The sequence below is a fragment of the Nycticebus coucang genome, chromosome 17 (genome assembly GCF_027406575.1).
Source record: "Nycticebus coucang isolate mNycCou1 chromosome 17, mNycCou1.pri, whole genome shotgun sequence".
Taxonomy (NCBI): domain Eukaryota; kingdom Metazoa; phylum Chordata; class Mammalia; order Primates; family Lorisidae; genus Nycticebus; species Nycticebus coucang.
Window position 1 is genome coordinate 89299605 of NC_069796.1, and position 27463 is coordinate 89327067.

Below are 27463 nucleotides of genomic sequence, written 5' to 3' on the forward strand. Positions count from 1 at the left end.
CCACAGGCGCTTGCCGCAACACCCGGCTTTTTTTGGTTGCAGCCATCCTTGTTGTTTGGTGGCCTGGGCTAGATTCGAACCTGCCAGGTCAGGTGCCAATACTGTCCATTCTTAAAACTGCAGAGAATTATGCTTTGCAGAACACTCCACTGTTTTTAATAGCATGAATTTAATGGTGTTTGGCATAGTGTTACTGCTTAACACTTTCAGATAACACAACTGAAGATCCTATCTTCCGCATCATAATGTGAATATGATTAAAGCCTCAAAAAGCTTGTGGCTGCCACTTTTAGCTACTCAAAGAAGAAAAACAAGGAGTACTGATGATGGCAACATTTGGTCTCTATTGCAGAGTGATGAATAATTTTACCGGCAGCAGTTGAGTGACAGGGCAATCCAGGCATCTAGTTATGCCTGAGCACATTTTTTTAAATGAAATTTTTTCTTTCTTCTTTTTTTGTTTTTAAGACAGAGTCTCACTTTGTCACCCTCGTAGAGTGCCGTCTCGTCACAGCTCACACCAACCTCCAGCTCTTGGCTTAGGCGATTCTCTTACCTCAGCCTCCCAGGTAGCTGGGACCACAGGCGCCTGCCACAACGCCTGGCTATTTTTTTGTTGCAGTTTGGCCATGGCCTGGTTTGAACCCATCACCCTTGGTATTTGGGGCCAGTGCCCTACTCACTGAGCCACAGGCCCCACCCTGAAATTTTTTCATTTTTATCAATGAAATCTTTCTCCGTTTTCTTTTTATACACCCGTCTGCAGCCTAAAACCTGACACCATTTAATGGTGCTCTCTGTTAAATCTAAATGATCTCATTTTCATAATCCTCTGATTCTAGCTTGCAGAGTCAAGATGAACTCTTAACTCATGGGATGGACAAAATGGAAGATGTAAATAAGTTTTTCAGGACTAAAAAGCCTCTTCTTATACAAAATTAAATTTTAAAATAACACTGACCTTACAACAATATAATTGTCCTGGACATGTGATGGAAATAATTGTAAATGGAACCATATCCACAGTGAACATCTCCCGTGGCTACCCAACTTGTCAAACCTTTCATACACCTCATAGATTATAGGTCTTGCTCTCTCTCAGTGCTTTCCTCTTCTATCTTCTTTGTATTCCCACCAGTCAAGGAGTTCTTTCCAACTTTATTTTCTATTTTATGAAAAGTTAAGTATTTTTTTCTTTTCAATATTATAAGACTAAATGTTTCATAAACTATAATTCTCCCCACCCGGTAATACTGATATAATTTGTTGGAGGAAGGGGAAAGAAGGCCTTCTCTCCTTTCCTTGAAAATCACTGCCTTATTCCTTAAGTTTGTTGGTTATATATAACCTCCCCACTCAATGCTCTTAGAATTAAAAAGCTTGATTATCTCCACGATAGATTTTTTTAAAAAGTGTTCTGAGTTCGTAGTTAGCAAGAGAGAATTCACTGAAGCCAGAACCATGTGATGAATAATATATACTAAAAAGATACTAAATATGTCATTATATAAAAATAGTTCCTTGTAATGTTAAGAATTATGAGCTTTACTATAATGTGCATGCTTGCCAATGGAGGAAAGTAGCAAACTATGGAACTGCATAAAGAATAAGAGAATATGGGGCTCGGTGCCTGTGGCTCAAGCGGCTAAGGCGCCAGCCACATACACCTGAGCTGGAAGGTTCGAATCTAGCCCAGGCCCGCCAAACAACAATGACGGCTGCAACCAAAAAAAAAAAAAAAAAAAAAAAGAATAAGAGAATATGTCATTACTATTAAGCTTACACATAAGTTACATAAAAGACAATTTTTTACCTCTTTAATATAATTTCCATATTTGGCAACACCATTACCTAAGTTCTGGTATAAGTTTGAAAGTAAATGTATCCAGGCTCAGCACCTGTAGCACAGTGGTTGTGCGCCAGCCACATACACCAAGGGTGGCTGGTTCAAACCCGGCCCAGGCCAACTAAACAACTGCAACAACAACAACAAATAGCCAGGCGTATTTGTAGTCGCCTGTAGTCCCAGCTATTTGGGAGGCTGAGGCAAGAGAATCACTTAAGCCTAAGAGTTTGAGGATGCTGTAAGCTGTGACGCCACAGCACTCTACAGAGGGTGACATAGTGAAACTCTGTCTCAAAAAAAAAGGGTGGCTCGACGCCTGTAGCTCAAGTGGCTAAGGTGCCAGCCACATACACCAGAACTGACGGGTTCGAATCCAGCCCAGGCCTGCCAAACAACAATGACAACTGCAACCAAAAAATAGCCGGGTGTTGTGGCGGGGGCTATTTGGGAGGCTGAGGCAAGAGAATCACTTAAGCCCAGGAGTTGGAGGTTGCTGTGAGCTGTGATGCCGCAGCACTCTACCCAGGGTGACAGCTTGAGGCTCTGTCTCAAAAAAAGAAAGAAAGAAAGTAAATATATCCAAATCCATCCAGATTATGGGGTGGGGGGTTCGAAAGTAAATGTATATTTTATATTTTTATATTTCAGAAAGGAGTTATTCCAATTTGACTTGGTTTTGCTGTTTGTTTATACATTGCTTTATAAGTCACTTCTTGGGTTTCAAATGAATGTTATCTGGCCTCCTCAGTTGAAGAGACCATCTCTTTTCTCTCTAAATTGGCTTTCACTTAAAATTTCAGTTTCAGAATGCTTTCCAGAAAATTATAGCAGAGGAATGGAAATTTCCTCAGTTTCAGTATATATATAACTTTAAAGTTTCATAAAAACAAAAAAAAATTTTTTTCATAAAACAATATTTCTGGGTGGTGCCTGTGGCTCAATGGAGTAGGGTGCCATCCCCATATGCCAGAGGTGGCGGGTTCAAACCCAGCCCTGGCCAGAAACTGCAAAACAAACAAACAAACGAACAAATAAAAAAACAATATATCTGTGCTCCGTTTGCTCTGATATTTTTCTTCCCTTTTTTTTTTTTTTTTTGTAGAGACAGAGTCTCACTTTGTCACCCTTGGTAGAGCGCTGTGGCATCACAGCTCACAGCAACATCAGACTCTTGGGCTCAAGCGATTCTCTTGCCTCAGCCTCCCAAGTAGCAAGAACTACAGGTGTCTGCCACAGGGCCTATTTTTTTTTATTTTTTAGTTGTCATTGTCATTGTTGTTTGGCAGGCCTGGGCTGGATTCTAACCCACCAGCTACAGTGTATGTGGCTAGTGTCCTAGCCGCTGAGCTACAGGTGCCAAGCCTCTGATATTTTTTTCTTATTTCATTTCAAAGTAATGCTGGCATGACCAAAAACAACAGTTGGAAAATCACTGCTATAGGAGAACATGACAAAATGCATTTTATAAACTCTAAAGCACCACTAAGATGTGAGCAGCTGCTATTGAATATCTGAGTTAAGACTTTTATGGGCCTGAAGACAACCTGTCCTTCCTTGGGCACTGTTAGAGGATCAAATCCACCAAGACTTTTGGTAAGGAAGACTGTACTCATGAGAATATGACTAGATTCTCATATTTAGAAAACAAGGCATTAACCATATAAGCACTCAAAGAAGAGAAAACAAATTAGAAGCCAAATAAAAAGACAAACATCTATTTAGTACTTTATAGTTTATAAAATACAATATGATCATTAACATACATGATCTCTTCTAATCCTAACAATCCTAGGGGAAAAGTGAAGTTCAAATGTTAGGCCTAGTGGGCCTAGGATAAGGCAGAAAGGTATCAGGCCTAGGCTACAATGGAAAAATACCAGGTAACTCCTGGCAAATTTCCAGACTGAAAGCTTTCAAAAAAAAAAAAAATGAAATAAGTCTAGTTCACTCCCAAGATAGATGGGAAAGTACTAATTGATTTCTTGCTTCCAGTTCACTCCCAATTTCTTGCTTGGCTAACTCCCTGGGAAACGGACCAGGAGGTACCAACTGTACCTGGACTGACCTTTAAACAATACCAGGAGGGGGGCGGCGCCTGTGGCTCAGTGAGTAGGGCGCTGGCCCCATATGCTGAGGGTGGCGGGTTCAAACCCAGCCCCGGCCAAACTGCAACAACAAAAAAAAAAATAGCTGGGCGTTGTGGCGGGCTTCTGTAGTCCCAGCTGCTCGGGAGGCTGAGGCAAGAGAATCTAGTAAGCCCAGGAGTTAGAGGTTGCTGTGAGCCGTGTGACGCCATGGCACTCTACCCGAGGGCGGTACAGTGAGACTCGGTCTCTACAAAAAAAAAAAAAAAAACAATACCAGGAGGGGAAAGTACTGAAATTAAGATGTATAGGGGCGGTGCCTGTGGCTCAAAGGAGTAGGGTGCTGGCCCCATATACAGGAGGTGGCGGGTTCAAACTCAGCCCCAGCCAAAAACTGCAACAAAAAAGAAAGAAAGAAAGAATAAAAAAATAAAAGTTTGCCTTAAAAAAAAGAAATTAAGATGTATAGGGGGAAATATTAAAACAAAAATGTATGGCTAACCGCAAAATTCTGCTTCTGTACAATGCTACCGTACCCGGATGCACCAGAACTGCCTGCATGCCAACCAGGATGCAGACAAAGCCTTAAAAACCTGACCCCTTAAGTACTCGGGGCTGCTCTCTGAAACCCCTTGTTGGGACACTGAGGCAGTCGCCAGCTGGCTCTTGAATAAAGAGACTCCCTTGCAAATTCAGCTTGTCTGTCTGCGTGGTCTCTGGGGAACTCCTGGGCATAACACAAAGAGGTCCCAAATTAGACAGTAAGTGACAGATTCAAGTCATCTGATCTAAATCTTTCATCCCTTCTACTGTGGTAAAATATCAGGAAAGGAAAGTGATCAGGACTGCGATTCAGTCTGTCTCATCAAAAGTATTTATCCTCTGCATTTCCCTAGAGGGAAAATGGACCCTACTGAAGGTGGGAAAGCAACCTCAGATTTGGAGAGAGAGGCAGGGCATGGCCCCTTGCTACTATTAGTCCAGAATTCATACCTGGCATTCTGTCTACCAATACCAGTCATCTGTTTGATACTGCTTATGCTCTGAGATTTCCAGACATCTATTATCTACAAGTAGTGTGGCTTTCCATTCTCATCTGTAATCGTCCCACAGATTTGGCCAACTCAAGACTCACATTAGAGGGAAATTAAGTATCTATCCCTCTTGTACTTCGGTAGATTGACAATATTAATAATGGTCTGCTTCCAGTAACTGTCATAGGTCTGCTCCGCTTCTCCTGAGGAAGTCAATCTGCCCTCCCTCTCTTCACCTCTCTCCCCCTGCAAATAAAGTTCAACTAGCAAGTACCTGAGAGGGTGGGAAAGAGATTCCTTGTTACCCCTCCACTTCCTTCAACTCTCCCATATTTCTTTTTCTTTCTTTCTTTTTTTTTTTTGGCCAGGGCTGGCTTTGAACCTGCCACCTCCAGCATATGGGGCCAGTGCCCTACTCCTTTGAGCCACAGGCGCCGCCCATCTCCCGTATTTCTTCCTTATTCCTCTCACCTTGTATTCCTGCACCACTTCCTCCAAAGGACCCGTGCTGTGCTGTTTATGGCTCCTGGATTCTCGGCACACCACACAGATGGCGTCTTTGTCCACCTCGCAAAAGAGTTTCAGGGCTTCCTGGTGTTTTGGACAGATGCCCTGGTCAGTCTTCCCTCCACCCCTCATAAGGAGTGGGGCACATCTGGCAAATTATCTGGACCACGTTGGTCAGCTGCAGGTTGGGACAAACGCTGCGTCATGTAAAGCTCTTTCGGCACTGGGGGCAAATGAACTGCCCTGGAGGGGGTGAGTGGATGTCAGGGTACCCCTCTTCATCCTCTTCCTCATTGTAAGCTTCCAATTCCTCATCTTCTGGGTAGACATCAGTTCTCAGGTCAAGTCTCAAGCCTCCTAGGTAATAGTCCCGATCTTCCTCGTCCTCTTCTTCCTGGTCCCACACATAATCCACATTGTTCCAATTACACCGCTGTCACCAACCCAGAGTTCATCATCCTCTGGATCCTGGAACAGCTCCTCGTCGGCATTCCCCCATACAATATCTCTCGAATGGAACTGTCCCATCCATCCTCCTCCCATTCATCGTCTTCGTCCAAGTCTTCCTCATTTTCCTTACCCCACAGTTGAGTCACACACCCTCGGCAGAAGATGTGCCCGCAGGCGATGGACACCGGATCCTTGAAGTAATCCAGGTAGATGGCGCACACCGCTTCCTCCTGAAGTGTCTGCATGCATAGTGGCACAGCCATCTTAACGTGCTGCTGGGCTGCGTAGATCCGTCAGCTCAAAGCTGAGAAACGGGAATCGCCTGCAGGCTTGCCTCCAAACTACGCTGGTGACCTAAGGCTGTCCATGACCTTGCGCTTCCTCCTCAGGCCCGCAAAGAAGCCTTCATCCCCTCTCTCTGGACGCCATCGCCCCAGATCCAGTCTCACAGCTGTCTTCTGAGGTCTGTAGGGACAGAACTAGGCTACGGCGCTAGTTCCCGTCGAGGTTCAGCAAGCAGGTCCCGACCCAGTCCGGCTTCTCGCTACCCTCAGGGCTTGCCCCAGACGGTAGTGTTCCCCTGAGAGAATGCCGCTCGTCTCCCGGCAGGAGACGACCGAGAGTGACGTAGGCGCTCTGTCCCCCTCTCGTGGGATGGGGTAGGCCGTCGGAGGACCACCTCTCTATGGTGTCCCCAGGAGAAGGGTCAGCTGGGAGTCCCGGCCGCCGGTCCAATCGCACCTGATAGAAAGACCGAATAGTCGATTGCAAGAGGGACTTTACCTAACAATTGAAATCAGTGTAACCTGGCTTATTGTACCCTCAATGAATCCCCAACAATAAAAAAAAAAAAAAAAAGAAAGAAAGACCGACTAGTCGCAGAGGGGGAGGCGAAGAGACAACTTAAGCTTGTGAACGCTTAACCGCTGTCTCGCCAGCGAGACGCGGAGGGGCACGGCCTCTCAGCAGAGATGGTTCCCGAAAGCCGACGCAAAGAGCTGTGAGCGCGGCAGCCCAGAGCCGACGCCCTTGCTCACTTGGGGTCTGTCTAGCCGCAGGGTCGACTGAGGAGTGCCCGGCTCGCTGCGGCCGGCCCGGGGGCGTGGCCTGTAGGCAGGGGGCGGGGCCTACGGTGCGGCAGGCGGAGCTCGCGGCAGCGCAGAGTGCTGGTGTTGTGGAAGGATTTCGCGTGGGGACTTAGGTGCTTCCAACACCTCCTTAAACCAACTCACCCCTTTTCTTGCCACCTGCAGAGCTTCACCCTCTCGACCCTGACCACTCTAGCAACGGTAACTTCTTTGTTCATCTCTGCTGTCCTGAGACCCCCTCAGACACCTCAAATTCAGCACTCCCGACACCTACTTCTGCATCCATGACCCATGCCCTACTCACCTAACCTTCCTTCCACCCTTCTTTCGTCTCTCTATGTGTAAGGACCAGGATCTTGTTATGGTCTCTCCTAAGCTAGACTGGTACTTCTGGACTCAAGGGATAGATCCTTCTGCCTTGGGGATTCTGCTGCTTCTCAGTCCACACTCTACTCCTGCCATTCTGGATTTGACCCCATCAACTTCAGACTTGAGAAAAGGAAAAAAGTGTTTCCTCACCCTCTCATTTCAGTCCATCCTGCACCTGGCAGCGCTGATACCTGAAATGAAAGTCTGACGCCTTCATAGCATTTAACAAAATTCCTTTGGTGGTCTCTCCATTTCTTGGATTTGCCTAGAAGAACCCTGGAGTCTGTTGGCAAAGGTTGTCATAGAGAGTTGAATTCTAGTTCTTCCACTCGACTTCAGTCAGAACAGTCATATCTTCATCTGCATTGTACAAATAGGCCTCTCTGTTAGATTTTGTTGACCAAAAAGATTCAAAGTTTTAGAAACATTTGAAAATCATAGGTCTTGGCACTGCACCCATAGCTTAGTGGTTAGGGCACCCGCCACATACACTGGGTTGGAACCCAGCCCAGGCCTGCTAAAACAACTACAACACAAAATAGCCAGGTGTTGTGGCACGTGTCCGTAGTCCCAGCTACCTGGGAGACTGAGGCAAAAGAATCACTTAAGCCTAAGATTTTGAGGTTGGTGTGAGCTGTGAGCTGTGACAACATGGCACTCTACCAAGGGCAACAAAGTGAGACTCTGTCTCAAAAAAAAAAAAAAGAAAAGAAAAGAAAATCATATGTCTATAGTCTCCTTGTGACAGACATCGGTATCTCTGTCAGCTAAGTTCTGTAAGAATAAAGGCTAAGATGGAGTTAGGAATTTGAGAGGTTTTTTTTTTTTTTTTTTTTGAGGAGGTGGTTAAAGGGCTTCAAGCCATGATACAAGTTTGTCTCAGCCAACCCAGTGCAGAATTCTGGAGCCAGGAATGCCCCTCTGTTGGTCAGAAATAGCCAAACCTCAGAATGACCATCTTGCTTAGTCTTTGGCTGGGGGCTGTCTGGGGAGACTCTGGCCTCAGCTCGGACCTGTGGCAGATGCTGAAGGCCCTGAGCTGGAGCCGTTGGCTTGTCTCAGTCTTCCAATGTGAATGGCAAGTTTCTGCAGGGTGATCAGAGCTGCTCACCCCATGACCACCATCCAGGACCTCGTCCCTAGTCTTTCTTTAGCCTCACTTTTGTCACTCGTGGCGTCCATTCTGGTCACCGCCCTCTGTAGTTTGCACACACTCAGACCAGGCTGTTGCTTCTGTCTTTGGGCATGTTCTCTACCTAAAAGGCACTTCTCTCACTGCTTCACTTGGATGTAATTTCAGCTCTCTGCCCAGATGTGACCTCCTGAAAGACACAGTTCTGAGATGAGAGCCAGTCTGTGTTGGATCCTAACTTTGTCACTTATTCTTTTGTATGACCTTGAATTAGTTTCTTAACATCTCTGTGCTGAGTCTTCCTACCTTCAAAATGACAATTGCCAACAGAAAAGAACCCAAACTGTAAAGATAATTTAAAGAGGTTTATTCTGTACAGAATATGTGTGACTTTGGTCCAGATAGACATATCCAAGAGGCCTTGAGCAAATGCTCTCAAACTGCAAGTGGTTATTGTTTGGTTTTATGCATTTCGGGGAGGCAGGAATTGTATGTAATGTCATAAAGCAATAGTTGGAAGGCACACATTGGTGTGGCCCCAAAAGGCAGGATATTTCAAAGCAGGGGATTACAGGTTATAGGTGTTTAAGGATTCTTTGATTTGCAATTGGTTAAAGAAATGAAGTTTTGCCTAAAGCCTTGGAGTATCTTTTTGTTTGGTTGGTTTTGGGGTTTTTTTTTTGTTTGTTTTGTTTTTTGTAGAGACAGTCTCACTTTATGGCCCTCGGTAGAGTGCCGTGGCCTCACACAGCTCACAGCAACCTCCAACTCCTGGGCTTAAGCGATTCTCTTGCCTCAGCCTCCCAAGTAGCTGGGACTACAGGCGCCCACCACAACGCCCGGCTATTTTTTTGTTGCAGTTCGGCCGGGGCCAAGTTTGAACCCGCCACCCTCGGTATATGGGGCCGGCGCCCCACCGACTGAGCCACAGGTGCCGCCCCTTGGGTTTTTTTTTTTTAATTATTGGGGATTCATTGAGGGTACAGAGAACCAGGTTACACTGATTCCATTTGTTAGGTAAACTCTCTCTTATAATTGTGTGTGTTTGTTTTTGTTTTTGTTTTTTTAATTGTTGGGGATTCATTGAGGGTACAGAGAACCAGGTTACACTGATTCCATTTGTTAGGTAAAGTCCCTCTTATAACTGTGTCCTGCCTCCAAGAGGTGTGTCATACACCATGACTCCCCCTCCCTCTCCCTCCTTTTTTCTCTCCACTCCTCCATTTCCCTATCCCCCACCATGTACTAGGTCATCAATTGTCCTCACATCAAAATTGAGTACACTGGATTCTTGGCTTCTCCATTCTTGTGATGCTTTACTAAGAAGAATGTGTTTCAACTCCATCCAGGTGAATAGAAAAGATGTAAAATCAACATCATTTTTAGTGGCTGAATAGTATTCCATGGTATATATATACCACAGCTTGTTAATCCATTCCTGGGTTGGTGGGCATTTAGGTTGTTTCCACAGTTTGGCAATTGCAAATTGAGCTGTAATAAACAGTCCAGTGAAAGTGTCCCTATGGTAAAAGGATTTTTTTTCTTCTGGGTAGATGCCCAGTAATGGGACTGCAGGATTAAGTGGAAGGTCTAGATTGAGTTCTTTGAGGATTCTCCATACTTCCTTCCAAAAAGGTTATATTAGTTTGCAGTCCCATCAGCAGTGTAAAAGTGTTCCCTTCTCTCCACATCCACACCAGCATCTGCAGCTTTGAGACTTTGTGATGTGGGCCCTTCTCAATGGGGTTAGGTGATATCTTAGGGTGGTTTTGATTTGCATTTCTCTGATAATTAAGTAAGATAAAATCTTAAGCCCCCTAGCCAACTGAATGGACGCCCTCATGTCCAAGGGTCCCCCCCCAAATAAACACTTAAAACTGAGCTGCCAGCCATGAGGAGAAGGGAGGTCAGACACAGTCATACCCTGTCCCTTTTGGAATTACATATTGTATCAAAAAGATACGAAATCATTAACAAGTATAAGGCCGTATAAGACAAAGGATAACAGGCTTGGTGCCCGTAGCTCAGTGAGTAGAGCTCCCATGTAAAGGCTGAGGGGCCTGCAATGACCTCCCAGGGTAGGAAAAGCTACAGGAAAGGGCAGTGAGGGTCAGAAGCAGGGCTTTGCTGAGAGGCATCTGGGACAGGAAATGCCCTCAGGCAGTTTCTAGACCAAGCAGCCAGTGAAGCCACTCAGAAAAGAGAAGTGACCCTACCCTTGGAGTGGCAGGAGCCTGCAGTGATGTATCCACTCTGTGACTCACTTTGGTTTGTGGGCTTCTCCACTGACTTAAAAGGAGAAAAAGACAAGTTTCTGTCCCATTATAGCTCTTACTGGTGTCTGCAGGAGCTACAGTTCGATCCCACCAGCCACTGCCTCTTCATCTCTTTTCTTCACCCAGTGAGTTGGTCCTACAGTCCCAATGCCCCAGGCGTATTCAGGGGCCTAGACACAGACAAGTGCAGAATTGCACAGGATCCTTCAGCCTGTTCTGTCCAGAGCTGTGACCCACAGAAGCCAGTCTCCAGGGAACACGGCACCTCCAAGGCTCCCTGAACTTCCATAAACCCCTGTCCTGCAAAAGCCATGCAAGAGTTCGGTCAAGGCCTGTGCCTACCCAGGAAGGACCCAGTGCAGGCGTCAGCTGCAGGTCTCAGGGGGCCACAGAGAAGCCATAAATCCTGAGGGAGGAGCACAGAAAGGTGATGCAGTTATCCCAGTGTGAAGTCAGACTGGCTGGCCAGAAGCCTCCTCCAACCTGATTCTCCCTCAACAGCTCCTCAGCTAGTCACCCCAGGAAAGAGGCATCTAGGGAGGAGGGAACCCCTAGGGTCCACCCAGGCACTTAAGCCTCCCACTAGGCAGGGCTTCCTCACGTTCGACCTCAGTCTCACTGTGCACCAGACAATTGTGCTTTTACCAGCGAAAAGAAGGCATGTTTATTACTACAAAACCTTGTTGATGCAGGTCCGATTACCCTTGCTTGAAACCCTTGGGGTCAGATGTGGTTCAGAATTTAGAATTCTTTGGACTGTAGAAAGACACCAAATTGTGATTTTTTTTTTTTTTTTTTGAGACAATCTGAAGCTGTCACCCTGGGTAAGGTGCCATGACATTACAGCTCACAGCAAACTCAAACTCTTGGGCTTAAGCAATTCTTTTGCCCCAGCCTCCCAAGTAGCTGGGATTACAGGTGCCTGCCACAATGCCTGGCTACCTTTTTGTTGCAGTTGTCATTGTTGTTTTAGCTGGCCCAGCCGGGTTCGAACCCACGAGCCTCAGTGTATGTGACCGGTGCCCTACCCACTGAGCTATATGGGTGCCACTCAGGTGTGGATTTTTTTTGTTTGTTTTTTTTTTTTTTTCAGGTGTGGATTTTTGATGTTATATCACACTCCCAAAGGGGCCTAAAGGGATGTAATCAAATATATCAATATTTCTGTGGAAATTGCAAAAAGGCACACCATACAGGGAGTAACTACTGAGTATGAACAACCTTACTTCTGAGCAGATTTTGAGGCCAAACTCAGGAAAAACTCCTAACTTTGAAGGTTTTTGGATTTCAAGATTTCAGAATTGCAGGTAAGGGACTGCAGACCTGTCCTTACTGCCATTTGCAGAATGGCAGGGTTGTCATCGAGGCTTTTGGTGCAGAGATGCACAAGTGACATGTGCTCATTGTAAAAATTCAAAGCACCCAAAAGGATAGGAAGGAGGACATGGACGGTCATTCTACATGGATCCCCGGAAGCTTGACTGGCCTAGGGTCCTGGCTCTGCCAGGAATGGCTATGGGGCCCTGGGCCAGTGACTTGAGCTCTCTAGGCCTCAGTTTCCTCACTGTAGCCCAAGATTATTAATCCTTCTGAACAGGTGTGCTTTTTGGCCTAATGCACGAAAAGGGCTTAAAACCCTGTTTGGTGCATGGTCAGCAAAACATACACGATAGTGTCCTTGAGACAGAGGGACACTTAAAGACACATTCTTCAGTAAAGCCAGGCAGTTACCAGCTCACTGCTGAGACCCTGAGCACAGGCTGAAATTTTATTCTGGACTCAAAAGTCTTTCACATCCTTGGGCTGAGGCCTCCTGGGGCTGCAAAACATCCAACCTGGTTTGGGTCTGCTGAGGAACATGTAGGGTCGGAGGGGATGCAGATGGCCTGGCTTCAAGTCCATCATCCACCAAAATCCAACAACCCCATGAAGATGGGGTTCATTTGCAGGGGACCCTGTCCTCAACTGGGAGTCCCAACCCCCTGCATACCAGGTAGCTTGAGAAGGTAATGGTTCATTGAATAAACAAAGACATGTGATCTTATGAGATTCTTATTCACAAAGGAGATATGGGCCTTCTGCTCCGATGAAAATGCAGGGAGGTAAGGCTGGGCCTTCCACGGGTCACACACTTAAGAAGCATTTCCACAGGGCACAGCAAAAAGAGGTCTTTCCCTTACTGCAAAAGTGACATGTGTTCATTGTAAAAATCCAAAACACTCAAAAGGGGAGGAAGGAGGATGTGTAAGATTGTTCTACATGCTTCCCTGAGCTGCTTCCGCAGATGAGAACACACACCCCACCCTATGTTCCTCATGAGATGGGACCACACTGACAAAAAGTCTGGGTAGCTGCGGTGTTCTCCAAGCTGGCAGGCCAGGCAGGTGCTGCCCCTCACGTGCACAGCTCCTTCTTGATCTTGTTCTGGTTCTTCCTTGACTCAGTCTCCATGCGGGGAAGTGGGAAAGAGAAGAGCGTGACCAAACTCCTAAGGCACCTGTGAGGTTCAAGTGAGACACACACTTTTCATATATCATTCTGTAAACTGTCAGGTGTGATACAAGTCTGAGGATTATTATTACTGCCCTCCTCCCACCCCCAAGTCGGGAGCGATTAGATCTTCAGGAGGATTTCAGGAAGATGGCAAAGCCATCTCAGCAACACAAACAGGGTGGGCACTCCTGGTCAGGTAACACCTGTCAGCCAACCAGCATGGCCTTGGGGGTCCCCCACACACATCCCCAAAGGCCCCTAGGTTACCTAATGTTGAACTTTGGTAAACAGAAAGACTGAGCAGCCCTTGCTCACTGGGCTCTGGACTCTGTGGGGCTCCTCTCCACCTGCAGGGAGGAAAAAGGGCAGTGACACCCCAGGGCCCACCTCCCCCAAACACAGGGTCATAGCTCCCCACAGTGTACCCTCCACCTCCACCCCACATCCAGGGTTTACTGGCCCCGGCTAGGGATGGTCCAGGACAGCAAGAGGGGGCTGGTGTTGTGGTCAGCCAGGACTGGAGCCTGGAAAAGTGCCTGTCCACACCCACCCACCCCTGTCTTCGGTGCTATGGCATCTCAGCTGTGCTTGGCACCCAGGACTTCCTTTCCTCAACTTGCCCATCCCACAGTTACCTGAGGCTTGCTCATAAGACATCTTGTTCCTGGCTGTGGGAGAAAGAACACAAGAGACTAAGTGGGTGGTGGGCAGAGGTGGAAGAAAGGAAGCGAGGGGGCTCTGCATTCCCACATTCCCTCCCTGCTCGCCTTCTGGGCCCTTTCCAAGGCAGGACTGAAAGTCCCCTGACTGTGGGGTGGGCTACCAGGGTGGAGGGCTTTCCACAGGGGGACCAGGGCCAGGGCCTCAGCAGTAGCTGATTCCCCAGCAGCGGGGAACTCTGACTGTGGGATGGGGACAGAGCATTCTTCTTCACAGGGCTGGAGTTCCAGGAGGGCCCCACTTCTTCATTTCTTCCCCACCTACCTTGAAGGCACTTCTTGGTCAAGATCATAGCCATAGCTGCCAGCACGACAGTGGCCAGGACTGCGAAGATGACCAGGGGAATGAATTTGCCATAAGACGGCCATTCTAAAGAAGGCAGAGAAAAGGAGACATCCCCCCAGACCATGGAGCTGCCTCTGGGTGCCCAGGGACCACCCCACTCCCTTCCTGCCCCTCCTCGCTAGCCCAGCTCCTCACCCCAGGCCACAGTGAGCGTGTGGTTGAGGCTGGGGTGCTGGATGTGGCAGGTGTACTGGGCCTCCTCCCCGGCGGGCACCCACACGGCTACCCATGTCTGGTAGGTGCCGTCCCCACTGGGGCGCGTCTCCACATGCTCAGTTTCTAGGGTCAGCTCCTCCCCCCCCAGCCACCAGCTTAACGAGATGTCCGGTGGATAGAAGCCTACGGCCCAGCATCTCAGAACGACTTCTCCATCCCCAGCTGTGCTCCTTGTCACATGCACCGAGGGAGGATCTGCGAGAGAGGCAGAGGGAAGACAGCTGCTCTGCCGGTCCCCTGTCCCCACGCTGTGCCCTCCAGCATCTTCCAGGGGTGGAAAACAGGGAAGGGACGGGAATGGGGTTCTCTAGGAGAAACACAGATGTCAGAGGCACAGAGGATCCATCACCAACTCTCCCAAAGGGGCATTTTCCTAAGAACTCCCACGGGGTGTGACCTCCCACCCCAGCCTCTGAGGAGGGCCCAGGGCGGGGCTGTTGAGTCCTATATGCATACATCCACACCCTTCTCCCCAAAGAGCCTAGAGTTTTCCCAGAGACTACACGTCTCTCCTGTGACCTCCTGCACACAGTAGGTGCCTAGTAAGTGCTTGTCAAAGGCGAGAAGGACGAGACTTTCCTCACCTAGGGGCTGAAGTCAGGCAGGCTGAGTGTGAAGCCAAACTTGACCCCTTTGCAGCTGTGTGACCTGTAGAGGCCCCACAACTACTCTGTCTCTCAAAGCTTAATGGAGACCAAATGTTCCTGGCACGGCTGAGAATTCAATGAGGTCACCCAGGTGAAGGGTACAGAACGACTCCCGGTGCTGAGAGTTCAACACTCCCTTATGTAACACACCTATATGTTCCTTTAGGAAGTTACACTGATGAGGGAACTGAGGCACAGAGAGAGCAAGAAACTTGCCTAAGGTCACACAGCAAACAAGTCCTGCAGCTGTCATCTGGATCTGGTGCTCCCGGATCCAGTGCCTGCACTCTGAACCACTACACCCAGGTGAGGCCTGAGGTAGCCTCCGGGGAGATGCAGGCCACAGGCCCGACACGCACAGACACACCCCCAGCCGTTGTCTCCTGGGCCCTGGGGTCAGGCTGGTGGGGAGATGCAGGCCACAGGCCCGACACGCACACACACACACCCAGCCCTCATCTCCTGGGCCCTGGGGTCAGGCTGGCTCCTCACACATGCCAGGCCTTTTTCTCCAGCTGTGCCTCCCTGGAATGAGGCCAGACTTCTCCGTGTACAATCACAGTTCTTCCTCCTGCTACTGTTTGTCCTGTCCTCCCTGCAAGGAATGTCTTTCCCACAGCTCAGCCCATTAACACACCCCACCTCCCACCCTGCAGCCTCCCTGACAACAGAGCCAGCCAGGTCTCTACACTCAGCACCCCTAAGCACCTGTCTTCCCTAGCGACACCACAGCATTGTGCCTTAGACCTGAGCTGCCTCCATGTTTCCAGCCCTGCTGTTTGGGGTCTGGAGAAGTGTAGGGTACACCTGGAGTCCGGAGGGCATGTTTAGAACCAGGGGTACACAGGGGGAGGGGCTAAGAGGCTTCAGCTTCCCCAAAGCCTTGAGCTCTGGGGGGCCTGGCCTGGTAGGGAATGTTATCATCTTGGGGTCTGTTTCCCAAGAATCAGATCTGTAGGGGATTATACCCCAAAGGGACTTCCTGAGCCACCCAGTTTGACCCATTTGCTCTGCAGATGAAGAAAATGAGACCCAGAGCCTGCAGGGTCTTTACTCAAGAGCACACAGTGGGGCAGGGAGACTCCTTGTCCACCTGCCCTGGAGCACACCCTAAGGTCCAGACCTCCGTCCAGCTCTAGAGGAAGCACAGTGGTGCTAATCTAACTGGCATCTTTTGGGTGGGCAGCTCATGTCCGCAGGGATGGCTCTGGGAGTGGGCATGTCGTGGCAGGTTGGGCCTTACCTCTGCGGGTGAGGCTCTGGCCTCCCAGCTCCAGGTACCGGCGCAGGGAGGTGAGGCAGGGTCCCTCCAGGTAAGCCTTGTCATATTCCGCATAGCAGCGCTCCATCTCCCACCAGTGCTTCGTCCACACGGCCATCGGCTCGGCCGACACCCAACTCAGTGTCTCCAGGTCCAGCGACAGGTGGTCCTGGCCATCAAAGCCAAACTGCCAGAAACTGGAGGAACTGCCGTCCTCATGGATCTTGCAGCCAAACATGCGCTGGGCACTGTGTGCACCTGCACAGGCAGGTGGGGCAGTCAGCGGCGGGCCCACCACCCACAGCCTCCAAATGCTCCCCAGGTAATTCTCATGAGCAGCCAGGCTGAGAGATTTGCCAGGTTCTCTGCATGCTCAGAGGGCACCTGAGTTCCTGATTATGAGACACGCTGTTATTTTATATGCCACTAAGAAGGACAAATGTCAGTTGTTTATGGGTGAAAGATGCCCTCGGTGGTGAGCCTAACATGCTCTGACTCCAGCAATGTGAGAATGCGGAGGCTGCTGAGCCTGGCCATGCTGCCCTCCGGCCCTGCCCCTCCAGCCGTCCTATGCGTTCCTCCCCAGACCTCTGTGCCCCGCACTTTGCTGCCAGTAATGTCAGCACAGGCTCTCAGGCTGCTGGGCTGAGGAAGCAGAGGAAGAAGAAGCACCCCCTTTCTCTCACTGATACCGGCTCCCTGGGGGGCCAACGAGGAGGCATCACGGGCTCCCACAGATATTTGTCATACTGGCCCTTGGTTGACCAAGGGAGCTACGATCATTTTTGAAGGCCCCGTCAACCCCCACTTGACCGTGTCAGAAGGCCTGGGTGAGACTGTGCACCTAAAGCGTGCCCCACACCTGTGCCAGGCTGGGCAGAGCAGCTGCGACCCTGGCAGACAGGCACAGTGGCCTGGAGGGTCCGGCAGGGTATGAGGAGGGTGGAGACCTGAGAGCCGCCCACGTACCGCTCTGGTTATGATGGTCCATCAGGCTCCACACTTCCACCTGCTGCACCTTCTCCCAGGTCCTCTGCTTCAGGGTCTCCGTCTCCCAATACTGGGCATCCTTTGGTGTCATCCATGGGGCCTGAGGCTTGGCCCTGCCAGTGCTACTGTCATACCGGATGAAGGGCTGGTCATCCACATAGCCCACAGCCAGAAACCGTGGGAGGCCGGGGCCTGGCTCTGACAGGGCCAGGTAGTGGTAGTGGAGAGTGTGGGTTCCTGCGGAGACAGACAGGGTCTCACAAGACAGGCCTGGTAGGGCCTGCACAGGAAGAGCCCTGTGTGACTGGGTCAGCTGGGGTGGGAGCCTACCCACTGAGCATCTACTGTCCTCAAGGTCAAGAACTAGGAATTTCAGTTAAAGAAAAAGGACAAGGGAGGGGGGAGGGAGTGGGGAGTTAATGTGAAGGGAGCTTCAGTTTGGGAAGATGAAAAAGTTCTGGAGGTGGGCGGCGCCTGTGGCTCAGTGAGTAGGGTGCCGGCCCCATATACCGAGGGTGGTGGGTTCAAACCCAGCCCCGGCCAAATTGCAACAAAAAAATAGCCGGGCGTTGTGGCGGGCGCCTGTAGTCCCAGCTGCTTGGGAGGCTGAGGCAAGAGAATCTCCTAAACCCAGGAGTTGGAGGTTGCTGTGAGCTGTGATGCCATAGCACTCCACCAACGGTGATAAAGTGAAACTCTGTCTCTAAAAAAAAAAAAAAAAAAAAAGTTCTGGAGGTGGATAGAGGTGATGGCTATACAGCAATGTGGATCACTTAGTGCCGCTGAAATACACACCACAAAATGGTTACAGTGGTAAATTTTATGTTATATATACTTTATCATAATTAAATAGTTTAATCAAACAATTAGTCAAACATTCAGGCCAAAGATCATGCACATGGGAGCTCGGACTTCACTTCTAGAAAGTTCCTCAGCCTAGCTCTCAGGACCTCCTCGCGCTGTGTGCTCACGTCTAGTGTGAGTATTAGGTTTCCCACCTCACTGTTAAAAAAAGAGTGATTAAAGCAAAGCTGGTTGGGCGGCACCTGTGGCTCAGTGAGTAGGGTGCGGGTCCCATATACCGAGGGTGGCAGGTTCAAACCCAGCCCCGGCCAAACTGCAACAAAAAATAGCCGGGCGTTGTGGTGGGCACCTGTGGTCCCAGCTACTTGGGAGGCTGAGGCAAGAGAATTGCCCAAGCCCAAGAGCTGCAGGTTGCTGTGAGCTGTGACACCACGGCATTCTACTGAAGGTGACAAAGTGAGACTCTGTCTCTAAAAAGAAAAAACGAAGCTGATTGTTTTCCCAAGCTTAACTAATGTGAACTTAACGCACTCCCCAGAGGTGATCAAGAAAGGTCTGTGTCCGTCCTGGCCTAAAGCGTAGCTGCCAAGTTAGGGAATCCTCACTTACACACTGCTAGCCAGCTCTATTCCCCAAGTCTAGGCGCTGGCTCCTGGCATTACTCAACCTTGGTGCCACAGGTGGGATCTGCTGAGCAGTCAGCCCTGACTCAGGCTAGCAGAACAGTGCCGTGTGTTTAAAGATTCGGCACCGTTTTCTCAGATACATCACGGCCTACTCTGTCACCTAATTAATGAACAAGAGTTTTTGCTTGACCGTCCCCTTCTCAGTGAGGCCTTTGTAGGCTACTTTATCAATACCTATGGCTCTCCTCACCTCCACATTATTTTGTGTGCTGTCACCACAGAGAACATGCTCTTGTCAGCCTGTCTCCCCTGCAGCGTCAGCCCCTCTAGGGCAGGACCGCCCTCCATTTGGCCCAGAACAGCTCAGGCACTGAGGAGGTGCTCAGTGTGAAGAGGGTGTGTGCAGGAAGCCAGGTACACCTCACACTCACAGTGCTGTTACCACCTCTCGGGTATGTTCTCACCACACGTAACACCACCTAGGCCCTTCCCATCTGCAGTGCCTCTTTTGTCCCAGCCAATTTCTCCTCCTCTCTGGCTCTGGCTCAGATGTCCTTTCCTTCAGGAAACCCTGCTGATTCCAGGCTGACCTCCCTCGGAGGGGCCTGGACAGTGTTCTGTGCTCTCTGCTAAGACTGTGGGCTCTGCCTGGGGGCGGGGGCAGCACAGCTGACTGTGCCCCTTCTGTCTTGCATCACACCCGGCAGACAGGGGGCCCTCACTTCCTGTCATCAGAGAGCACGGGCAGCAGTGACAGGGCTCACAGCTGCTATTTCCGGGTTGGTGGCTGTGCTCCCTGCACTGCTGTGCTTTTCATCCACTATCAGGTCACCCTCACGATAAACCTAAGTCTCATTTCAAAGAGAAACTGAGGCCCTGCACCCAAAAGCACGTGGCAGCCTGGATTCCCCCTCCAGGCCCTGCTGTCCTTTTCTATGCTGAGGAAAGGGGGGCTCTGTCCTCAGGGCTGGAGAAACCTCTTCATGGAGGGGCCACTGAGAGTGTGAGTGAACAGTGACAGTCCACCAGATTCCCAGACTCAAGACATGTCCTCCTGCAGGCTGGTGGCTCCTGGCCTCTGCCAGCTCAGGTGGGCAGGGGCTTACCTCCAGGCCACGGCTTGTCTGCTGACTTCTGACTGGCCAGCTCTGCCATCAGCACCTTTGCTAAGGGAGATGGGCCATCAACCACAGAGGGCAGCGCCCAGGGACTCTCTGCAAGGGGGAAATGGGGAGAGATAAGTTCAAACATCCAGGCACAAATTCTGTGTACATCCTTGTCAACTGCTGGGAGAGACGGCATGAAATGACAGTGACAGGCACGTTGAAGGGGACCTTGCCACAGGAATGGACATCCCCCTACTCCCCCCCACCCCAACACACACACACACACAGGGCAAGGCCTCTGTGCGGGACTGTTCCTGTGTTTCCTACCTTCTGGCTGACTCCTCTCTGGGGCTGCCCCACACACCTCTGCCGGAGTGTCCTCCCCCCTGGCTGCTCCAGGACGACCTGACCTAGGAGCTCTGAAAACCCACCACTGACCTGGATGGAGCTGACCTGGACAGGGCTTGCATACAAGCAGGCCTGGAAGTTCCAAGGGATGCTTCTGTGCCCTCCCCCACCACCAGCACCCTCCCTGCCCTCCCAGAATACTGCCTCCGTGCCCTCCCATGTGCTGGGCCCTCCCATACTGTCCAGTCCCACCTCTCCCCTGCGGCATTACTCATCCGAGAAACATCTGTTGAGCACTTACTACCAGACAGACACTGAGCTCATGGTCCCTAGGGCACCCGTGGCCTGGCAGGGAAGGGGACAATTAAACAACCAATTCCGGTAAGGTGAGTAGAGGCTGTGAGTGTCAGGGCACAGCTAGGGGTGGGCTGAGGGTGTCTTGTAAGTGCAAATCTCACCAGCTGTGAGTCACCAGGCAGTCAGGAGGGAAGCATGTTCTGGGACAATGAACCTAAAATGTACCACCTGCATCAGCGGTACCTGGGAACTTGTTATACAAGCACATTCTCGGGCCCCTTATCAGCCCTACTGGATCAGAAACTCTCGAGGTGGGGTCCAGTCATGTAGTTCAAAAAGCCCTCTGGGCAATTCAGAGAGAATTCTAAAATTTGAGATTGAGCGCTCTTGGCACAGAGGCTAGCAAGTAGAAACGCCTGGGGTGCAAAAGCTTGTGGTGTGTTCAGAAAAACCAAGACCAAGGAAGACTGCAAATGCAAGACGTAAGTCTAGGGAGGAGAGCAAGGACTCAGTTGCTTCTCTGTGCCTCAGTTTCCCCAGCGGAGAAGAGGTAGACAGGCTGTTGTGAGAGGTAACTAAGTTAATATTATAAAGTTCCCAGGCTAGTGCCTGCCACAAGGTGGGTGCTGTTGGAACCACCTGTTAAATCAATGTAAAGGTGAGGATAAGGGCTGGACCCAGGAAAGGATAAGATTGTGGTGTCAGCATGGAGGGCAAGAAGGGGGAGGTGGCGTGAGAGGGGCCCAGCAGGAGCCCCTCCATCCCCCAGGCTGCCCTGCACGCTACCCACTCTTGGCACCAGCAGCACACCCAGCCAGCACTGCCCAGGCCAGAAACCGGTACGCCCCTCACCCCTGCCAGCCCCCAATTTGAGTTTTACCATACCAGTTTTGTGATCATCTGCCCTCTGATTAATCTGCCTCTGCTGGGCTTGATCCTAAAGGACCACTGACTCTTCCCTGAGGCAGCAAGGGCTTCAAAGCCAGCCTGCCAGTGTTCAAATCCTGACCAGAGAAGCGACTCTGTAATCTTGGGTAGGCAGTTAACCTCTCTGAGCCTCAGTGTTCTATCTTACCACAGTGACAAAAACCTAATCCTTGTCACAGGGTGCTAGGAGGCTCAGAACATCCTTGATACAGCACTTATTATTGCTGCCCTTGGAAAGCCCCTGTCCACTCTGCAGATCTGACCAGGTTACTTCCTCCCTCCCCGCTCCTCCCCCAAGGAGGAGGGGAAGCCGGGCCTTCCCCACCTGATGTCAGGGCCTGATGAGAACCACAGCTGGGCATACGCCTGGTTCTGGGAGACCAGGCCTGATCATTCCCCCAGAAGGGTTACAGGCACTGGGTGCACACACACACCCTTGCCCCTACCAAGCATAACAAACATCACTGTGTGTCCCTAGATCCGAGAGCAGGGGCTCTTCACTTGGGACCCACTGACATTCCCAGCGGCAGGGACCTGAAAACTTGCATTCAGAAGCTTCATCCTGGATGAGAAAAAATAACCTCTGCATTTTCACTAACCTCTAGTTGCAATATAACCTTTCCTCTCATGAAGAATGAAGGTGACACAGAACAGCAGGATTACCAGGACCTATGCTTTCGCTTTCAGTCCCAGATAGAAACCGCAAGTGTTTTCCAATCACATGATAGTTGTTGCAAACAACAAATGTAATCCCCCCACTACTTCCAGTCTCATCAGGTGACTTACCAGCTTAGATGTTGTTTAGTGCATTTTTTGGACACATTTATCAAAATAACTCTGTAGCAACATCATTGTTTCCTCCTAATCCTGTGTCTTTCATTTTGGGTATTAAAAACATTCTAACAGGGCAGCCCTGTGGCTCAGTGAGTAGGGCACTGGCCCCATATACTGAAGGTAGTGGGTTTGAACCCAGCCCTGGGCAAACTGCAACAAAAAATAGCTGGGTGTTGTGGCGGGCACCTGTGGTCCCAGCTACTTGGGAGGCTGAGGCAAGAGAATCGCCTAAGCCCAAGAGCTGGAGGTTGCTGTGAGCTGTGATGCCACAGCACTCTACCGAGGGTGACAAAGTAAGATTCTGTCTCTAAAAAAAAACAAACAACAAAAAAATTCTAACAAGAGTTACCAGGCACAAAGGTGAAAAGTCATCTGTAAATTGCCTGTGCCAAATGCTTTCTGCCTGTGAAGTTCGGAGAGCCAGGCATGGCCGGCAACCACACCTGCCACACACCCAACCTGCACCGGCGGCCTCTGCAGGCTGCGCCCTGAAGGGGTGGATGGGGTGGGATGTGGACAGGTGGCGCTCTGGGCACACTTGTGTCCCCATCTCACCAAAGCTGAAACAGGAAAAGAACACAAATTCCAGGCCACGTCCCAGAAATCCCATTGCCCCTCTCCACCTTCCAGCCCTCTTTTCTTCCGGACCCAAGGGACACTCCAGGCACCAGGAGCCCACTGCTTGGAAAGCGATATCCCAGCCACCCTCGCACCTCCAGAAAAGCGTCCCCTGGGCCTTTCTGGAGCCCCACCCAGGCGGGCCAGGTGTCAGCAGCCCCTTTCCGGAGGGGCCCACAGGGACCCGCAGGAAGCTGTGGGGAAGGTTGGGTCCAAGCAGGTTGGGGATCACTGCCAGCTCCCTCGAGCTGCGTCGGCCTCCCGCTGTCCACACCCGCAGGCCAGCCCCCGAGCCTCTTCCTCCCCCCTCCCTAGCCTCAGTGGGAGGCGGCGAATAGCGCCCTCGGCCCGGGCCCTGTGGCCTGCCCGGAACCAGGAGTGGCCGCCTCGCTTCCAGCCTTTGTCCCCTTGTTCTACCCCCGCCCCGCCCCTACCAAGCATAACAAACATCACTGTGTGTCCTAGATCCGAGGTCTGGAACTCGGGCTCCATCCCGCCCTCCGCCCGGCCGCCGCCGGCCCCCGCCTCTCACCTGCGGCGCGCTCGGGCACCAGCCCCAACAGCAGGAGCAGCAGCAGCCGGAACGTCGCCTGCTGTCCCCCGGCTGCCAGTCTTCCGCGCCGGCCGGGGACGCCAGGGCTTTCGGAGGCCATTCTCAGCTGCGGGACCCAAACCAGGCGGCCGGCGTTGTCCAGCCGTGGGACGCAGGTCCGTCTGGAGGTCCGGGACCGGCCAGCGGCAGAGCCCGAATGCTCCGCTGTTGCTCCTGCGCGGCCGGGAGTCGCCAGGGCCAAAGGCCGGGGAGCCCCACCCACCTCGGAAACTACGCGGTCGCGAGAAGCAGCAAACCCCAGTCACGAAACCCGCGGTGTCAAGTATCTTTTTTCTTTTTTTTTTTTTTTTAAGACGGAGTCTCAAGCTGTCGCCCTGGGTAGAGTGGTATGACATCACAGCTCACAGCAACTTCAAACTCTTGGGCTCAAGCGATTCTCCTGCCTCCGCCTCCCAAGTAGCTGGGACTACAGGCACCTGCCACAACACCGGGCTATTTGTTGTTATAGTTGCCTTTATTGGTTAGCTGGCCTAGGGTGGGCTCGAACCCGCCACCTTCGGTATGTGGCTGGCACCGTAACCGCTGTGCGCCGAGCAACGGTGTCAAATATCTTAACATACAACTCTGTACTTCTTCACTGAGTCCTGAAAGGCTATGCGGTGGTGACGTGACGCTACTGCCCTTTGGAGCGTTGTGAGGAGGGCAAGCGTTTCCAACACCTGCCTGTGATTTGAACACACCTGTGGTTTCTATGGGGGACCGAGGCACACGGGTCTTATTATTAGCCTTATGAAACTTTACTACCTGCGTTCATCGCAGGGAGGAAAGGCAAATTTCAGCTGGAGGTTAGTAAAAAGGAATAAAGTTTATTTTCCCCACTAAGATGCCTAGACCCCCTGAATTCTGACCTGGGACTCCCATGTTTAGTACAGTGGCTTTCATCTGGGTGGTTTCGGATATTTGAAAATTTGTGGGATGGCTTTTGTGGTCCCGAGGATAACAGAGGGTCCTCGTCTGTGGGCAAGCAGGGCTAGGAATGCTGGAATCCAGACTTGCTTGCCTCGAGGTCACGGCACAGAGGGGTCCTGGCCAGTCTGTTCTACCCAACTGGAGTGGAATTATAGACAAACACCAGCAGCACACTGAGTCAGAGTTCAGCAGGGGTCCTTTACTAGCCAGCAGTCCTGAGCAGGGTCACACCTCAAAGTCTCTTGATCCCCTTTGGAGGGGGTGCGTGCCTTTGGTGGGGGATGAGAAGCCCTGGCACAAGCAGAATTTTTGCTGAAGCCAACCCCTGCAAAGGTTAGATCTATAGGGTAAGGAGGGGTGCTTACAAGGGGGATCTGGGGATGTGCACAGACAGGATTGTGGTTTCACAAGATTTTACAACTTTCAGCTAAACTTCCTGTTTCTGCAGGGTCGCTGCTGGCTCAAGAGGCTATTGTGGTTACCAAGGGGGAGGGTGTTGTAAGCTCTTTTTTTTTCTCTTTGAGACAGAGACTCAAGCTGTCACCCTGCGTAGAGTGCTGTGGCATCACAGCTCACAGCAACTTCAAACTCTTGGGCTCAAGCGATTCTCCTGCCTCCACCTCCCAAGTAGCTGGGACTACAGGTGCCCGTCACAACGCCTGGCCATTTTTTGGTTGTAGCTGTCATTGTTGTTTGGCGGGCCCGGGCTGGATTCAAATCCGCCAGCTCAGGTGTATGTGGCTGGCGCCTTAGCCACTTAAGCCACAGCGCCGAGCCTGTTGTAAGCTCTTAACAAAATGGAGTAAGTCTGATTCGCTTGCTCAAAATGGATGGAGTTAGTGGGCAGCGCCTGTGGCTCAAAGGAGTAGGGCCTCGGCCCTATATGTCAGAGGTAGTGGGTTCAAACCCAGTCTAGGCCAAAAACCGAAAAAAAAAAAAAATGGATGGAGTTAGGGCATTACAAGTCAACCTCCTCGTGATCTAAGTTTAGTACACAATCCTTGCATTTGGGCATTTCCCCATTCACTGCAAAGCCTTATTTAATGCAAAGCTCAGGGCAGGGTTGAAAACAGCCTCACTCAATAGCAACTACCAGTTCTCAGGATATTCTCTAAATCAGCTCCCTATTTTGAGAATAATCAATATGGCCAATGTGTCACCTTACAAGGTGTCAAGCCAGAGAAACTCACTATGGCTCAGACCCCAGGCCACACCTAGCATCATAGGCCAGCTGTGAGCAAGGAGCTGGAAGGAGGGATGGACCATGTCCACTTCACCATTATATCCCAAGGGTACTATGGCCTGTGCCAGAAACCTTAAGGTGCACCTTGCAGAGTGCGAGGAGCGTTCCCGGGTAGGTCTGTGCACACCTGTTTATTCACCACGGAAGATCCTGCAGGACTGCACACCCACCTGCCTAGTGGGGGGAGGGTCCTTTACATTGCAGGTTTTATAAACTAAAGGTACAATCGGCAGCACATGGAAGGTGTCAGTCGGTCGGGCTAGAATTGGGAGGCAGCTCCATCCCTTAGGACACAAAGAGGAGGGGACACATTTAGAAACCCTGTGAGAGCAGTGGGTCCAGCTTGCACACAGTGGTATGAAAAGGCTCACTCCCCCCACACCACCGTCAGTTCCTTCTGATCCTAAATTCTTGGCCTTCAGGTCAATCCTGAGAGGGCACACCTGGTCTTAGCTGTTTTCACTCTATCATACTCTCTGATCAAAAGCTTTTTTGTTTGTTTGTTTTGTTTTTTTGTTTTTTGCAGTTTTGGGCTGGGGCTGTGTTTGAACCAGCCACCTCCGGCATATGGGGCTGGCGCCCTACTCCGTTGAGCCACAGGCACCGCCCTGATCAAAAGCTTTTAAACATGAAGATTTTCTTTTGTGAAGCGAGTCACTCGCTGGACACTCCTGACTGCCCCTGTTTGTAGTAGGTCAATGCGTCAAGCTGGCACCTGCAACGGTCTCTCCACAGGCACGGAGTTAAGGGTGTGAACTGGAGGTTGTGTCACCTGAGGAACAACGAGCCTGCAACCACCGCAACATCTGCTTGATGCAAAGAAAAGAATAGCAGCAGCTTTCCGTTTTCATTCTATCATTCTGAACAACGTGCCCAATTACAGCACACGCAGCTCCAGAGCCTGCACCTCCCCTGCTGTGAGACACCTGTGCTTTCGCCCCCACACACGCCAGCATCGGTGTTATGAGCCTCCTGGCGTTAGTCACCATCTGCAATGGAAATCTGCTTCTTCCACGGCAGAGAAGCCTCCTGATGCCAACAGCAGCTTCAAGTTAGGCTGATATCTGGGTTTCCCCACAGTAACTGCAAGACCTGCGCAGGGCCGGGGCCTGAGCCTCACTCACCTGCCCACGAGGGTGTCAGGAGACCCTTTTAGGGACGTGGGTTATGGGTGATGTGTAGGGACTTGGAATGAGCTCTTTGCTCTTCTACTTTCCTGTTGAAGGGACCCAAGCCCCCTTTTCATCAGTTTAGACAAAGGCTTTAGACACAAGACTTTCTTCTAATAAAAGATTTCAGAGAGCAAGGTGGGGCAGCTACAACCTTCCTTTTTTTTTTTGCAGTTTATGGCTGGGGCTGGGTTTGAACCTGCCACTTCCGGCATATGGGGCCAGCGCCCTACTCCTTTGAGCTGCAGGCACCGCCCAACCTTCCAGTTTTTATTGTAAGATTTTCTCCACCCTGTAGCCAGAAAGTACAAGGTTCACCCTCAGTGTGTCGTCACAGTAAGGTGACCAGTCACCAGCCAGAGGATTAGGGAAGGAGAGACAAGTGGTGAAGAATCTGAAAGGAATTAGTTATACATGCCCCCAGGGTTGGGCCACTAATGAGATATTGCTGTTATCTCACTCAAAACAATAACTCTTAGATGCCTGAGGGCTATTTGCTTTAGCAAAAAGG

General features: G+C 50.7%; 2 protein-coding genes across 2 annotated transcripts; both read right to left on the minus strand.

Moving 5' to 3' along the window:
• Positions 1-4204: 4204 nt before the first annotated feature.
• Positions 4205-11873, minus strand: TRIM52 (tripartite motif containing 52). The gene is given in 6 exon segments (XM_053566688.1): positions 4205-5600; positions 5602-5900; positions 5903-5968; positions 5971-6662; positions 7529-7738; positions 9757-11873. Coding segments are annotated over 4 exon segments (897 nt in total). The 5' UTR covers positions 6185-6662; positions 7529-7738; positions 9757-11873; the 3' UTR covers positions 4205-5282.
• Positions 11874-12525: 652 nt separating this feature from the next.
• On the minus strand, positions 12526-24385 carry LOC128568595 (H-2 class I histocompatibility antigen, Q10 alpha chain-like). Its single transcript, XM_053566234.1, has 10 exons — positions 24376-24385; positions 23551-23841; positions 19995-20102; positions 17438-17695; positions 16451-16726; positions 14480-14755; positions 14264-14368; positions 13915-13947; positions 13547-13626; positions 12526-13283 (listed from the first exon to the last, which is right to left on the minus strand). The coding sequence occupies exons 1-9, from the start codon at positions 24383-24385 to the stop codon at positions 13547-13549; spliced, it is 1437 nt and encodes a 478-aa protein (XP_053422209.1). The 3' UTR covers positions 12526-13283.
• Positions 24386-27463: the final 3078 nt, after the last annotated feature.